At 36.3% G+C, this 14,429-nt stretch overlaps 1 protein-coding gene across 5 annotated transcripts in view; it reads right to left on the bottom strand.

The window, feature by feature from the left end:
- Positions 1-4,764, bottom strand: part of LOC18435951 (zinc finger C3H1 domain protein) — a 47,669-nt gene extending 42,905 nt beyond the window's left edge. For 4 of the 5 annotated variants that reach the window (XR_016061401.1, XR_016061402.1, XM_006845978.4 and 1 more), the window contains exons 1-3: positions 4,296-4,764; positions 3,617-3,686; positions 588-1,663 (exon numbers count right to left, since the gene is read on the bottom strand). Coding sequence is in view for 3 of the 5 variants with exons in the window: in XM_006845978.4 (XP_006846041.1) it covers positions 588-1,663; positions 3,617-3,686; positions 4,296-4,412 (1,263 nt within the window). In the remaining 2 variants the exon portion in view is untranslated. The remainder of the gene's footprint in view (positions 1-587; positions 1,664-3,616; positions 3,687-4,295) is intronic. The other variant, XM_088874628.1, reaches the window with a different exon arrangement.
- Between the last annotated feature and the right edge of the window lie 9,665 nt (positions 4,765-14,429).

Genomic DNA, 14,429 nt, shown 5'->3' with positions numbered 1-14,429 from the left:
TTTCTGTCTACCTTATTACTATTATTGTTACCACATTGTATATTCCTATGACTTTCTCTTTATAAATTTAAAATTCTTCAAAAATCATGTGTCTGACCCACCTGGTTGACACTCGACCTCCAGGGTCACAAGATGACCCAAGCAGTGACAACAGAGTCGTATCCAGGTCAGAGTTTGCAAACCATGATATATGTAGAACTAGACATGATATATATAGAACTAGACTATCGTAATAGTGTGACAAACTGAGATCAGCAAACTCTTTTTATATAAGCTTAAAAGAAGTGAAAGTCTAAGATCTCATTCGGACAATGCCGATCATGTAACCATGCCAAATGAATATGAAAAGCATCAAATGTTCTAGGCTCTCCAAAAAATCCCAGTTGCAAAAATTTCGCATTCATTATATATTTTGAATCACTCAACATACAAATGCAAAATTTTCTGGTAACCATATTTCACTAAGCTACATCAATTAGGATCAAGATTACACATAAGAACTTCAGCAGAAAAATCTTACTAGGAGATGAGAGGAGAGCAGAAAAAATGAATTCTATTGAAGCCTCTAGATTAAAAAGGAATCTTACGAAATTATTTATAGCATAATTCACATGCTGGCATAAAGGTACATCCTCTGCACGTGAAACCATTAATTTTTGCCTCAAATCTCCATTTACAGGTGCAGATGGAAGCATGGCCCGGGCTCTCTTTTCAGCCTGGCTGAAATCCTCAGACACACATGTCCTGGAGAAGTCACAATTTTTCCTCTTTATTGGCAAACAGTTTATGGTTTTAGTACATGACAACACGCAAGACGTAGGAGCATCTTTCACAGGAACTAAGACACTTCCCAATTGAACTGGAACTCGACCACTATGCCTTCCTTCCTGAACATTTGTTTCTTTCAAGGCATTGTTGATGAGTAGAACATTTTCTTTAGTAGATCCCTTCCATTGCATTGAATCTAGGTCTCTTGGACGATTCTTGTTCATGAAAACCTGAGGATCCTCAGATCCATCTTTTTTCAAGACCACTTGTGGTCTCTTATCTAACCTCTCATGAACTTCCCGCACTTTGGACAAGGAATTATGCTGAAGCATCACTTGATTTTCCCTCATTGCAATCTGCTGCCGCAGAGTCTCAAAATTGTTATCCGGCACTTCCACACCTTGAAAAGATCCAGATTTCTGCTTTGTAGAAACCTTACGAGGCACATTTTCTCTTGGAATTTGGAGTTCTCGCTCAACAACATGACCTTCACAACTAGTTGCAGGTACTGAAGTCTTACACAACCCAGGTTTGCGGATAAAAGAGAACTTTTTCCTTATTATAGATGCCTTACTGTGAACATTTTGCTGTGCGGTTGCCAACCTAACCTGTTTGGAAGCAGCTGAGTTTTGAGGCGTATCATTTGAGTGGGGTCCATTGTTTGCCTCATGAGTTTTATCCAGAGTTTCCTCATCAGGGTCACTTTCACTCTCACTATCTGTAAATCTTATCACAAGATTGTTGTCATCATTAAACGACAAAGGCCTGCCTGATATCTGAGTTGCACTCAGTTTATTTGCTGGAGCAACAAAGCGTCGTCCACTTGATATTGCAGCACGGCCAGTCCGAGTTTGTACGTTTACAGAACTTGGGAGACCTTTTGCAGGGACAGTCCCTGTTGTCACAATGTAAGAACTGTTAGCAAAGGAATGCCAAGACAGTGGCATGGATAGGCCGAGTCATGGACAGCTCAATTTGAAATCTTGACTTTGTATTACAATGAAAGTACATCAGTCGGGCCAACTTGGGTGATACCTCATATGAAGCATGACTATACACATGCCACAAACACATGTAATGCACGTGGAAATATATATAATGCAGAGATGCGCACATATATATGCACACACAGATTTGTAAATGCAGTGTAGAACTCCATTAGAGCATTGGATAGAAAAGGAAAGTTGATGATTCACAGAAGAATATTGCAAGCTAGATAATATACCACAAGCACATATAAACAGTGTGGGGAAAAGAATACATCAATGTTTCTCGGTTAATTAAATAGCATTTCACTTATTTCAATACAACATAAAACTCTTTGATAGTTACAAATTTTAGGATCAACAACATATAAAAACAGAAACATAAAAATTCCAACAGCTTTTCCATTGGGGCATAGGATACAAAAAGGAAAGACATTATTTCTATAAAGAAGTGATAAACTCCGGATTGCAAGACAAAAATCCTTCTTACTAACTATATAAGAGTTAGATGCTGTGAGGATTAAACTTACACCTAGCCAAGGAAAGAAACTTCCCAAAAATCATATCATTCCTTTAAAACTCTATAGATCAGCAAAAATGTGGTCAAGTCAACTTAAATTGATGCCCATACATAACAAAAATTCCATTGAAACTGACCAAATCAAAAAATCCAATTTTTCACAAAAGTTTTGGAAGACATGATTGTCAGACTAACTTCAAAAAAAAAAATTTGAAGAAAACAAAATATTAGCATACTATATTATATTAGCATATTATATCATATTTTGAAGAAAACAATTTTTTTTCTTCATGCTTTTTGGACCAAAACCAAAGTAGTAATGACTTCTTGGATTCAAAAACTACTGCCATTTCACTTATTGCTAACATGGCCAAAACTATACCAATGTCAACACTATAAATATGCGATGCAGGGATTAATTCCAAAAATGGGGGTTGTAATCCATGTTGGACACTCCAAAATCATATGTAAGCATAAAACTTTGTCTTGAGTCATATAACCATGCAACTTTGTCAGGACCAGAAGTCTTACGCATGTTTATGTTTGGCAGGCACCAGAAATCTAACTTCTAAGGGTTTTCAATGTTGAGGAAGCACATTATGGCAGAAGCGGAACTGTGCCGAATTACATGAAACCAGAGAAAAAGTAATTTGGACTTTTCTTCTACTTCTTGGCTAGTTTCCTGGGACAAATTTTTGACAGGTAACAATTCTGTTTTAGCTTCCTAGTTATCAGTTTTCTGTGCATGAAATAAGAGCCAGCAAGCCACTACAATACAAGTACACAAGGAACATATTGTACAGATGAATGGAAGCATTGCATGAGGATCAATGCTTCAAGCTCGGCAAGAGCTTCAATATTAAGGACAAAAGTAGTCAAGAAGTCTCAATTTGCAGCTATTTTAACAGTGTATAAAGAGTACAACAGAAAAATAGCAAAAGGCAGAGCAAACATAGAATCTCATAGCAAGTGTCAGATGAGACCTCTCGCAGTACAAACAGAGTGGAGTCAGCAGCACAAGAATGAATTTCTTCAAAGTAAGTCGATTAGAATGAGAGATACATTCTTGATAATCACGAAATGACAAAGTCAAATATGCTTTTGTTTTATCATAACAAGCACAAACATTTCACAAAATTAAATATTTCTGCATGTCAAAAATCAAATACGAATACCTTCTTCCTTTTTCTTCTAGAGCCAATGATTAAAACACAATCCATAAGAGCTGTTTAAACCGAGAAAGATAGAACTAGAGAGGAAATAGGTGATAGTGAGAGAGAGAGAGAGAGTACAAAAAGATAAACTGAACAGAATACAACAAAATGTGGAAAATGAACCATACCAGAAACTGCGGTTAGTTGGTTCCTGTTCTGCTGAATAGAAGTAGAGGGGGGAGCAGAAGCAGGTATTTCCTAGAAAAATGAAAAGAGCATAAACCTAAGAAAAATGAAATAAAACTGAACAAAAAGAAATAGTTATCACAGAAAGCATGGGACTCGGACAAGCAAAAGATATATAAAAAACAAAAAAAAATAAAGAGAGAGTTGATAAAGTGATAAATCCACGCAAAGAAATCAACAAGAAAATAGAATACAACAACAGTTGACAAATAACAGAGCACTTTAGCTAAGAACCCATGCAAAGAAATCAACAAGAATATAGAATACAACAACAATAGAAAAAAAACAGAGCAATTTCCCTTAAGCTAAAACATATCTACTTTGCCAAGAACAAGTGAATTTACATTTACCTAGGAAGAACTTTATTAGCCAAGAACAGGTGACTTTAAAACTAGCTAAACAGCACTTCTTTTTATCAACAACAACATAGAAGCTTACTTCAAGCGTAAACAGAAATTATCCCCAGAGAACACAGAAATCTGGTGATCCAGCTAAATCAGAAAACATCAGAAAAGAACCGATAAATTTATGCATGGCAAAACATAAGTCATCAGCGAATAACCTAAGTATTTGCATCTAAGGTTAAAACATGAATTATCATTGGAAGTTTAGAGATTTAACTGTTTCCTCAGAAGAGAGCTCCCCTTCTTCCTTGCCCTCATCTTTGGGCTTAGAATTAGGGTTCTGTGAATAGCCCATGGATGCTAAGGCCTTAGCCCTCAACTCCTCTATTTCCATTGACCTCTCTCTTCCAAAATCACACCATTAAAGCTCGAAACATCGGTCCTTGAGAAGAATTAGCGTTCATAGAATCACATAAAAGAATGCGCTTCTCTGAAAAATAAGATAACTTAGTTTTGAGGAGGGTTTCATCATCTGTTTACTAAAGCTGTTATCGAACAAATGTATTGTCAGTTGAAAAATGGAGGGGAAATTGGCGCTCCAGATTTTACAGGTGATAATATATCGCACGATGAGATGAAGTCACCCTAAATAGAATCGGGATCACCGTCCATGTTTTAACACGTAGGTTTGACTTTTTGTATTCGTTGGAGAAAAGCGTGGTTCGTTCGGTTGGTCGGTTTCCATGGGGTTAGTGGCAACAGTTAATGGCTACGTTTTATAACGTCACCCCTTATTCAAAGGAGTTTGTCTAGAGTTAACCTCCTGACAAAGTTTAAGGTTAAAATGGGTTGTGACGGAGATATTTATTAAATAATTATTATTGTTTAACTTAATCATAAGTAAAGATAAATTTGAAATTTTTAGAAAAAGTATTTTGGAATTTAGTGTTTTGAAATTTTATTTATAAAATATTTGTCTTTTAATAAAATGTTCAATTTTACGTATTAAGAAGATGATAAAAATGTCTCTTGTCTTTTATTGATATTTATACATATTACTTGATAAAAAAGATCCTTAAAAAAGATATTTGAAAAAAATATATGTATTTAGTAAATTCACCCCTCACAACTCATTATAACTAATTGAGTTGTGAATTGTAGATCATCCCTATTCATATAAACTAAATGTGGCCCCACTTCTCAACCATCAGATCTGAATGGACGACTGGGATCGCTCATGTCGCAACATTAAAATATTATTTCATTTTTAGTATTTTTTCTACAAAGCATTTTTTAAGAAATTTTGGGTGTTCTCTCTTCTTAGTGGGCCACACTTGGCAAGAATAAAAAATAATTTATATAAGATTAAATGACCAAAATGACCCTACAAGTTTTAGGGGTATTCTAGTAATTTTATATCATGGGAATATTTTTTATTTTTATCGTATGTTTCCTCATTAAATGTACGCATGCCCCAAATTTCGCTGTAAAATGATTCATAGAATAAAAATTACAAATGAAATACTCTAAGCTAACGGATTAAGATCTAATGCTCAGGAGCCAACTATACTCAGATCAAACGGTTGAGAGTAGGGGTCACATATAACTTTTATGTAGGGTGGGTCACGTGCAAAGGTTTCTAAATTATAAAGCCTAGTGGTAGTGGTAAACTAGCTAAAAAATGAATATAGAGTGGTAATTGGACCACAATATAAATGTGAAGCCATGCACAAATGACCAAGGAAAGAGTATTTTCTCGATCATGAGTTTTGGGTTCCATTTAAGGATTGATTATAAACCACTAATAGTAAATTGAATTCATGATCACGTAGATGTGACACCTTGAAAATTAAATGGTAACCATTCAACTTTTGTACTTTATTTTTTTTAAGTTGATAAAATGTGCATATGAAATTGTTATCTTTTTTTTAGGGTAATTTAGTTCTTGGGTTGAGGATATTATTTTCTCAATACTTGGAGTCTTACCATAAGATATACTCTTAAGAGAGTACATACACAAGCACACTCACATATAGGAAAAAGCTACTAGTATGTTGTCATCTAAAATGAATAGTTGTTTAGAGTATACTAACTGTCGTTAGATCTTAATTGGATAGTTGAAAATATATATTATTAGAACTAACTCTACTCTTATTAAACGACTGAACAAGGGTCACGTATACTTTATTACGTGGGGTCCCTTGTAAAGCTTTCTCATAAATTATAGAGCCTCATCGTAAGTGGTAAATTAACTAATAAATTAATATAGAGTGTGTAGCAGGACCACAATTTACACATGTTACCATGTGAAAACAACTAAGGAAATAACATTCTTCTCTGAGCCAAAACTCTAACATTCTTGCAAATGTCAAAATTCAATAATGTAAAGGAGGTAACAACAATTACTTTTACTTTATTAAATGTTTATACTCGAAAATTATGGCAAATAGGTTGCGACCTCCGCCTCGTTTTTTGGGATTAAACACATCGAGAGGGTATGGTAGAGAATGGGTCCCGTCCAATTGGGGTTCGAGCGAGAGACTGACCATGAGAACCACCCTTGCATGGATCACGGGCAGGAATTTAAAAAATTCTGAATTTCAAGAAAAGGGGGAGGAATTTAAAAATGATTTTTGAAATATATGAAAATAAAAGAAAGGAGAGAGAAAGAGAGGGGCATCCTGAAGCAAGACCCCCAGGTCCAACACCCATAGCCGTTGTCGGTTCAGGATCAATGCTAGTGCGCCAAATTTATATGAGATTTTGGGGTCCGCCGGATGAGGCAATCAAAGGCTAGTGTGCTTGAAAAGGTTCGAAAGTGCAAAATTTAGGTCATGGGAATGCTAGGTTAGGGTTTAAACCTATGGGGTCTAACGGAGATAGGGTTGGTACAGGGTTAGGCTGGGTTAGTTGTAATGCGGTAAAGTCTCGACGTATTTCAAAAGTTCCATCCCAAAAATGAGGGGGTCGACCCCTATTTATAAACAAATGACCCTCTTAATCACCGTCCAGAATCTGACATCAAATCTAGGTTGTATGATAATGTTGTTGGGGGTCTCACCAACGCCACTACCATTGTCGCTACATTTTGCCACCTTTAAAATATTTTAAAATGTAGATGCCAGTGGTGATCGGTATGATTACAATTGTGTTAGACACAATCCCTCAATTTACAGTTAGTGTGATCTTGGGCGGTGGCATGTCAGATGCCTCATAGCACCACCACCAATGTTGGCGTCACTACTGGTGTTTCACATTTAAATTTGGTCATGAAGTAGCTACCTGTAGAGTCAATGCTTCTACCACCCTCACCCATGCAATGATGGTCACTTCCCACCACAATAAATCCATGTCGAGGTCTGGCAGTGGGTGGTGATTTCGACCAATGAGGAATAGTTGTTGCTGATGCCTATGCCCAACGATGGTGACCCTATTTGCATGTGATGGTCACTTTTCACTTAAGTTTGAGAAATCCAATGTCACATAATTAGTGGCCTTGAGCCAATCAAGAGCTGACGTTATTGATATCGATATTCAACGATAGCGCTCCCATCGCCTATGTAATGTTGTACACTTTTCGCCAAGGTTTAAGCATTTTGATATCAGGCGATTGACGAATAAAGGGTCGATGTTACTAGCACCATCACCAGCGTTGTTGCCTCCAACGTTGAATAACATTGTGATTTTTTGTAGTTACATTCCAAGGGTGTCAGTGTGGTGATTTGAGCCACAACCTTGTTAACGCTACTGGCTATGTTGTTGAAGTTGGAGTCACAGAACCATGCTAAGACTATGACGAGGCCATCCCTGTCATTGGCACTACTAGTGGGGTCGTTGGCCTTAGGCTGTTCCATCATGGATCTTGAGTGGTTTTGTTCTGAATCTTCTCTTGTCTTAAGACCATTCTCAGGCTATTAGGGGTCTTTTCGAATTCTTGGGTTCGGGGCCAAGCCTTTGTAGTGGACTTTCGAAAGGCAGTCTGCATATTAGGGTACTAGTTTTAAGACTCTGAGTGGTCCTAGAGCTCGTAGTGGCTATACCGGTGTTCTTTGGTTTCCTGCAGGTCCCTCAGTCGGGATATAGGTGTCTACACTAACCAGACCATCAACTAAATACCATCCAATCTTATGTATTTATTATAATAAAAATCCAAATAATTTCAACTCATACCATAGATATCATTATTTCTTCATCAAACTCTAAATTCCAATAATTATCATCTTTGTAATTTATTTTGCTTTGACAACAATAGTTCATTACTTTCATTTCGTAATTTACTGACTAATTTAATATTTACATGGCATTCAAGAGTTTCCTTTCCACTTAAGGTCCACATTATCATTGCTCATTTTTATTCATAGAGATCCACACATCTTACATTGATGTCTAAGAAATAACGCTAGATTTTGTGAAAAAGATGCATCCCTTTTACCTTTTCTCTATCTAAATATAACACATTTCTTTATTTTATTTTATAACATTTGGAAGTCCCTTATACATAATTTTTATTGTATTATTAAATTAGTTACTACTTAGTAAATTGTTGTGTAAAGGGGCCCAATGCTAATCTTATCACGATTTCACTCTTTTCAAATTATATACACTATTTCACATGTGGTCATTACAACTAGAAAACCATTATTTAACCCTTGGATTACTATTCAACTATATATAAAGTGTAATTCATGCCACAAGTGAGATATTTGATAATGTAAACCCTTTTTATTATTTTTCATAGTAGTTTTGCCCAATATTTGGATAAATCAAAAGAATTAATTTGAAATTTTCCGGAATGAAATAATAGGTGTGATAGCTACAAGAAATATTTCAAATCTATGTCCCAAGAAACAAAAGGAGTATATGTTTGCATATCTTGTCAAACCACCAGTAATAAACTGGCAAAAAGGTACAACCATTTCCAATTTTTTTAATATAAAAAATATTTTTAACCTCATACTGGCATGTTTTCAAGTACAGTTTTGTCACAAATGTGCTTTAGGAAAATGGGGATCATTCTTATTTAAAAGCAACATTTTTCAAAACACATATAGAGCAATTAATAGACTTTCATATTGATAAAGATGAACAAATCTTGGAGAAGGTACAACATATTTTATTTTTCCCCTTCTCCTTTATGATTCTCTTCCCAAACATTCCAACACATTATTGAACTATAGGGAAAACGAGTTCACATAATCAAGACTTTTCTTAACAAATTTAGACAACAAAATATCACATGTTGCTCTCAAAATTGCTTGCCAACATGGGAAGCAGTCACAATAACATCGCCAAAATGTGTTACAATAGAACTAATAATTGAAGACAGAGCTTCATAAATAAATGTTAGTCAATAAAGTCTTATATCCACTGAAGACATTACTGCAGAAACCAATAGAGTCATTAAAGTCATATATCGTGAAAATATTGTTACATCATAAAACAACTAAACTTCACCTATGGACATATTTATATATGTATTTGGAAAACTTTTTGATGATCATAACTTTTTGGACATATACATGTTTGTACACATAACTAGCTTCCTCCGTAAATTGGGCAATATTTATTTATAAATTTAGATTAATCGCTAACATGGAATCTCCTCTTCATTACCGTTAGCAAATCATTCATCAACACTTTTCAAAGTGCTAGAAGTTATTTTCAAAATACTCTATTTATTGAATATTTTATATGATAAGTATAAATCATATATTGACTTATCAACAACTTCATTGCACTCTAATTGTTGGTAAGGTAACATCTCTCATTTATATGTATTCTTAGATTTTTTTTGGGTAAGTCAATGGGGAGAAAGCTCCCTACTCGTTATTTTCATTAATTAAATAAGAAAAATAATACACTTATCTTACAGCCCTATAACGGACAGTTGCGCCAAATCTTGAAATAACAAAGAAGAAATAAAGTCTGGTGGTCAACAACGCCAAATAGTAGCGCCAAGGGCAATGGATGCTCTCTTGGCGAGAGAGCATCACCATCAAACATATTTGCCTTGCGGAAGACATGTGCAATGGACCATTTATGAAAAGAAAGTCTAGTTCGGCAATTATCTGCGATCGACTGTTTTTTTTTTGGTGAGTTAGTGGGAAGAGGACTCCTACCCTTGGTAGGAATTGAGCCTAGGACATAGCATTGCAAATCGTCAAGGGCCAACCAATTAAGCTTGGGCACTTTTCCTAAAAAGTGGTAAAGTTTGTGGGTCTGCCATCGACTGTAATTGCCTATATTTATATGCCACTTGATATATAGAATAAATAACAACATTTTCTTTATTTACAAAGCATATAGGCATTTCAAATGAAATTTACTAATACCTCATGCTATTAAAATTGCTCAAGTAGAGCACGTGTAGCACATGTGCAATGCAATTGACCGTAGTATAGGTATCACATGTTGACAAGATATTGGGACATGTCGTTGAAGATTGTTGGCCACTCTTATTGAAAAATTAATTTGAGAGGAGAATGCGGATATCAACTAACTGTCTCCATCAAGCCTATGGAAGTAGCCATCATTGGCTATTCCATCTTTCGTAATGCCAAATAATCAACGATTCTCCTCGAAGGTCTCGAATTGCATGAGATACGTTCTAAATATGCCTAAACCCTTAACTCATTGGCCTCTCCGATTTAACTCTCTGAAGTACAAAAATTGAAGTGATAAAAATAAATGGAAAAGTATATAAGAAACCATTTACTTTTGTAGTTCAAAAAAATATCTCGAATTTTATGACATACCTCAAACCATTTAAAAAATGTGGATGTCTTTATTCCACCATAAATCGTGGAATAAGCACAATGACTCATCAACCCATAACCCTAGCAATGCTCCATTGCTTGTCTTGTCAAAGCTCCTAGCACTATGACCAAGCGAAGCCCCCGGAGCACCGCTCCATCGTCGCTGTTGAAGCTCCATCATCCCTCTGCTAAATCAAGGCTCCATCGTTCACTGCAAGGTATTCCCTTTCTCTCTCTAGCATTAACCATTTCTCTCTCTCTCTCTCTCTCTCTCTCTCTCTCTCTTTGCCCATCTCTGGCCATCTCTCTATCCTCTAAATGAGCAGAGGAAATCATAAAAAAAATTATATTAATCCCTCTCTTGTTATTTTCCCTTTGATTTTCCTATCGTTCGCTACAAAGTAGTCTTTTATTTGAACTTTCACTACATACATCTTCATTTCCACAAATTTGAAGTGAATTTCATTGGTTATATTTTTTGTTTATGTGTTCCTTATTTAAAAATTCATCTATACTAACTCCTGTAATTTTTTTTTGAAGAATCTTTAATGGACTTGGGTATAGAATAAATGTTATGCCTTATATTCTCTTGAGAGTAGTTTTTCTAAAGGGTTTTACTTGTATTGTTCAATGCTATGGTTTTGTGCGATGAACCATGGATAAATCCAAGCAAACTTTTCGTAAATCCAAGCAATCTTTTTGTAGGCGTTTGCCCCCAATTTGATAGGGGTAAAAAAAAAAAAAAATTAAGCTTGATTATTTCGTAAGGGCTTTTTGTTCATATAAATTTTTTCTCTCATGTTTTATGTTCTCACTACGTGGATTCATATTTGTGAGGTTTATTATGGTATGGTTTTATGCCCTGGCATACTTATTGTGATGCACCAATTGGACTCTAAGTCTTGGTTAGTATTGTAAGAGTGTGCTCCCTTGATACTATTGGGTGTACAAATGCTTTTGTCATCTCCTATAGTAAAGTAATAAAAATGTAGTTGTTTGTTTTTTGTGGGGCTTTATGGAGAGCCTATTGGATGATTTTTCAATTTTGGGATTGTCTCCGTGTGCTTATGTTTGTTGCATTTTTTGAAAATTTTCTTGTTTGTTATCCATTTTTAATGTTGCAAATTTTGGTGGTGGTTCTCAAGATAATTTATAGCTTTACATAGTGGAATTCTACCCTTTTCTAAGACTTAACTATGGTTTTGATTATGGTTTGTGAGCATTTATGTTTATGTAAAATGGTGAATTGCTGAATTTTGAATTGTCACTTTTACAATTACCCAAGAGGGTGTACATATAAAGAAGGAAATCCCTGAAAAGAAGGGATTGCTGACAATAAATTGCTTAACAAAAAACGATTTTCCAAATAAAAAGGGTTGTTATAACCATAAGGAAGGAAAAAGTCCTCCCTAGGAGCGTGAAGACAGCTAACACTCCCCCTCAAGATCGCGTGTGACTATCAAGAACACCCAACTTGCGGCTAAGGAGAGTAAAAGGATCTTTGCCAAGAGGCTTTGTGAAAATATCTGCTAATTGGTGAGCAGCTGGAATATCATAAGTACATAAGGTGCCTTGTTGAACCTTCTCCCGAATAAAGTGACAATCAATTTTAATGTGTTTGGTGCACTCATGGAAGACCGGATTGGTGGCAATGTGGAGAGCAGATTGATTGTCACAGAACAAAATGGCTGGTTGAGTGTGAGGAAAACCAAGGTCTTTGAGAAGATATTTCAACCATACAATTTCATAAGTAGTGGAAGCCATAGCTCTATACTCGGCCTCAGTAGAAGAACGTGAAACAGTTTGTTGCTTCTTGGTCTTTCAAGAAATGGGAGAGTTGCACTAGCAGGGCACAATAACTAGTGGTGGACCTTCTGATGAGGGGACAACCACCCAGTCAGAGTCACAGAAAACTCGTAGTTGAATTGGCAGGTAAGAAAATTCCTTGGCTCGGGCTTTGTTTGAGATAGCTGAGAAGGCAAAAAGCTGTATTTAGGTGAGGTCGCTTGGGTTGACTCATGTGCTGGCTCAAAATGGTGACAGAATAAGTAATGTCAAACCGAGTAATGGTGAAGTAGATTAGCCTCCCAACAAGACGACAGTATGTAGTAGGATCATGTAAGAGTTCCCCATCAAAATTGTTGAGCTTCATATTTTGCTCCATGGGGAAGGATGCAGGGCATGCGCCAAGATAGCCCATTTCTTCTAAAATCCCCAACGTATATTTGCGTTGATATAAAAGATTACCTCGGTGAGATCTCACCACTTCTAGGCCCAATAAACATTTGATAGGTCCCAGATCTTTGATGTGAAACTTTTGTCGAACAAATTCTTTGAGAATGGCAATGGCAACAGGATTAGTGCATGTGACAATTATGTCATTGACGTAAATAAGGATAACAGTGAACTTATGTTGTTGATAATGAGTAAATAAGAAATAATCAGCCCATGATTGGGTAAAACCTGTAGCAAGAAGAGTCGTCGAAAATTTGGCAAACCACTGGTATGAGACTTGCTTGAGGCCATACAAAGATTTGTGAAGACAGCAGACTTGATTCTCACCCTGCGACGAAAGACCGGGAGGCATGGTCATATAAGCTTCTTCATCGAGGTCGCCGTGTAAGAATACTAAATCAAGTTGATGCAATGGCCACTTCTTGATAGATGCAATGGCAAGAAGACAACAGACAGTGACCATTTTTGCAACTGGAGCAAAGGTCTCAGTATAATCGAGTCCTTCTCGTTGGGTGAAACCTTTGGCTATGAGATGAGCCTTGCATCGTTCAATGGTTCCATCTGATCGGCATTTGATTTTATATACCCATTTGCATCCAATGGGTTTCTTTCCAGGTGGAAGCAATGTAAAAGACAAAATATGATTATGCTTGAGTGCCCTAAGTTCGATAGTCATTACCTCACGCCATTCGGGAAGTTGCATAGCCTGTGAATCAGGGGTGGGTTCTTCGGAAGAAGATAAAGCTTAGACAAAAGCACGATGGGATGAGGATAAAAGTCATAGCTAATTACAATGTGCAAAGGATGAAGAGTACCTGAAGAACGGGCTGCCAAAGAAGTCAATGAAGGTAGGCGATGCAACTCGGCATAAGAGCAATGACAATCCTTTAAGTAAGAAGGTGGATGACGCTCACGTTTGGATTGACGAAGTTCAATGGAATTGGAAGGTGAGGCGGAAGATGGAGAATCGGTGGAAGAATTAGTAGGGGTGTTTAGGGAATCCGGTGCAATTGGAGTAGATGACGAAGAAGGTTCGGTGTTTTTGAGGACAAGCATAGGTAAGCCAATGGGAAAGGGGTCCAAAAAAGACGGTTGAGAGCGAAATGGGAATGATATTTCAGAGAAAATAACATCACGACTAGTAAGAAAATTGTGAGAATCCAAATCATAGAGACGATATCCTTTTTGACCGAGATGATAACCAACAAATATACATTTATGAGCTCGTGGTGCAAATTTATCTGTTTTAGGACCAGTAATGGTTGCATAGTAGAGGCAACCAAAAACGCGTAAATATGTATAGGTTGGTTTTTTGTTAAAAATCACTTCATAAGGAAATTTGTTGGATAGAAGTAACGTGAAGACATGATGCTAATCTTCTGTTAGAGTTTTTTTTCTTCTTATGTTCTCTTGTATTTACT

The sequence above is a fragment of the Amborella trichopoda genome, chromosome 8 (genome assembly GCF_054954075.1).
Source record: "Amborella trichopoda isolate Santa Cruz 75 chromosome 8, AtrichopodaSantaCruz75HAP2 v2.0, whole genome shotgun sequence".
Classification (NCBI taxonomy): Eukaryota; Viridiplantae; Streptophyta; class Magnoliopsida; order Amborellales; family Amborellaceae; genus Amborella; species Amborella trichopoda.
This window is presented reverse-complemented; position numbering and strand designations above follow the sequence as displayed.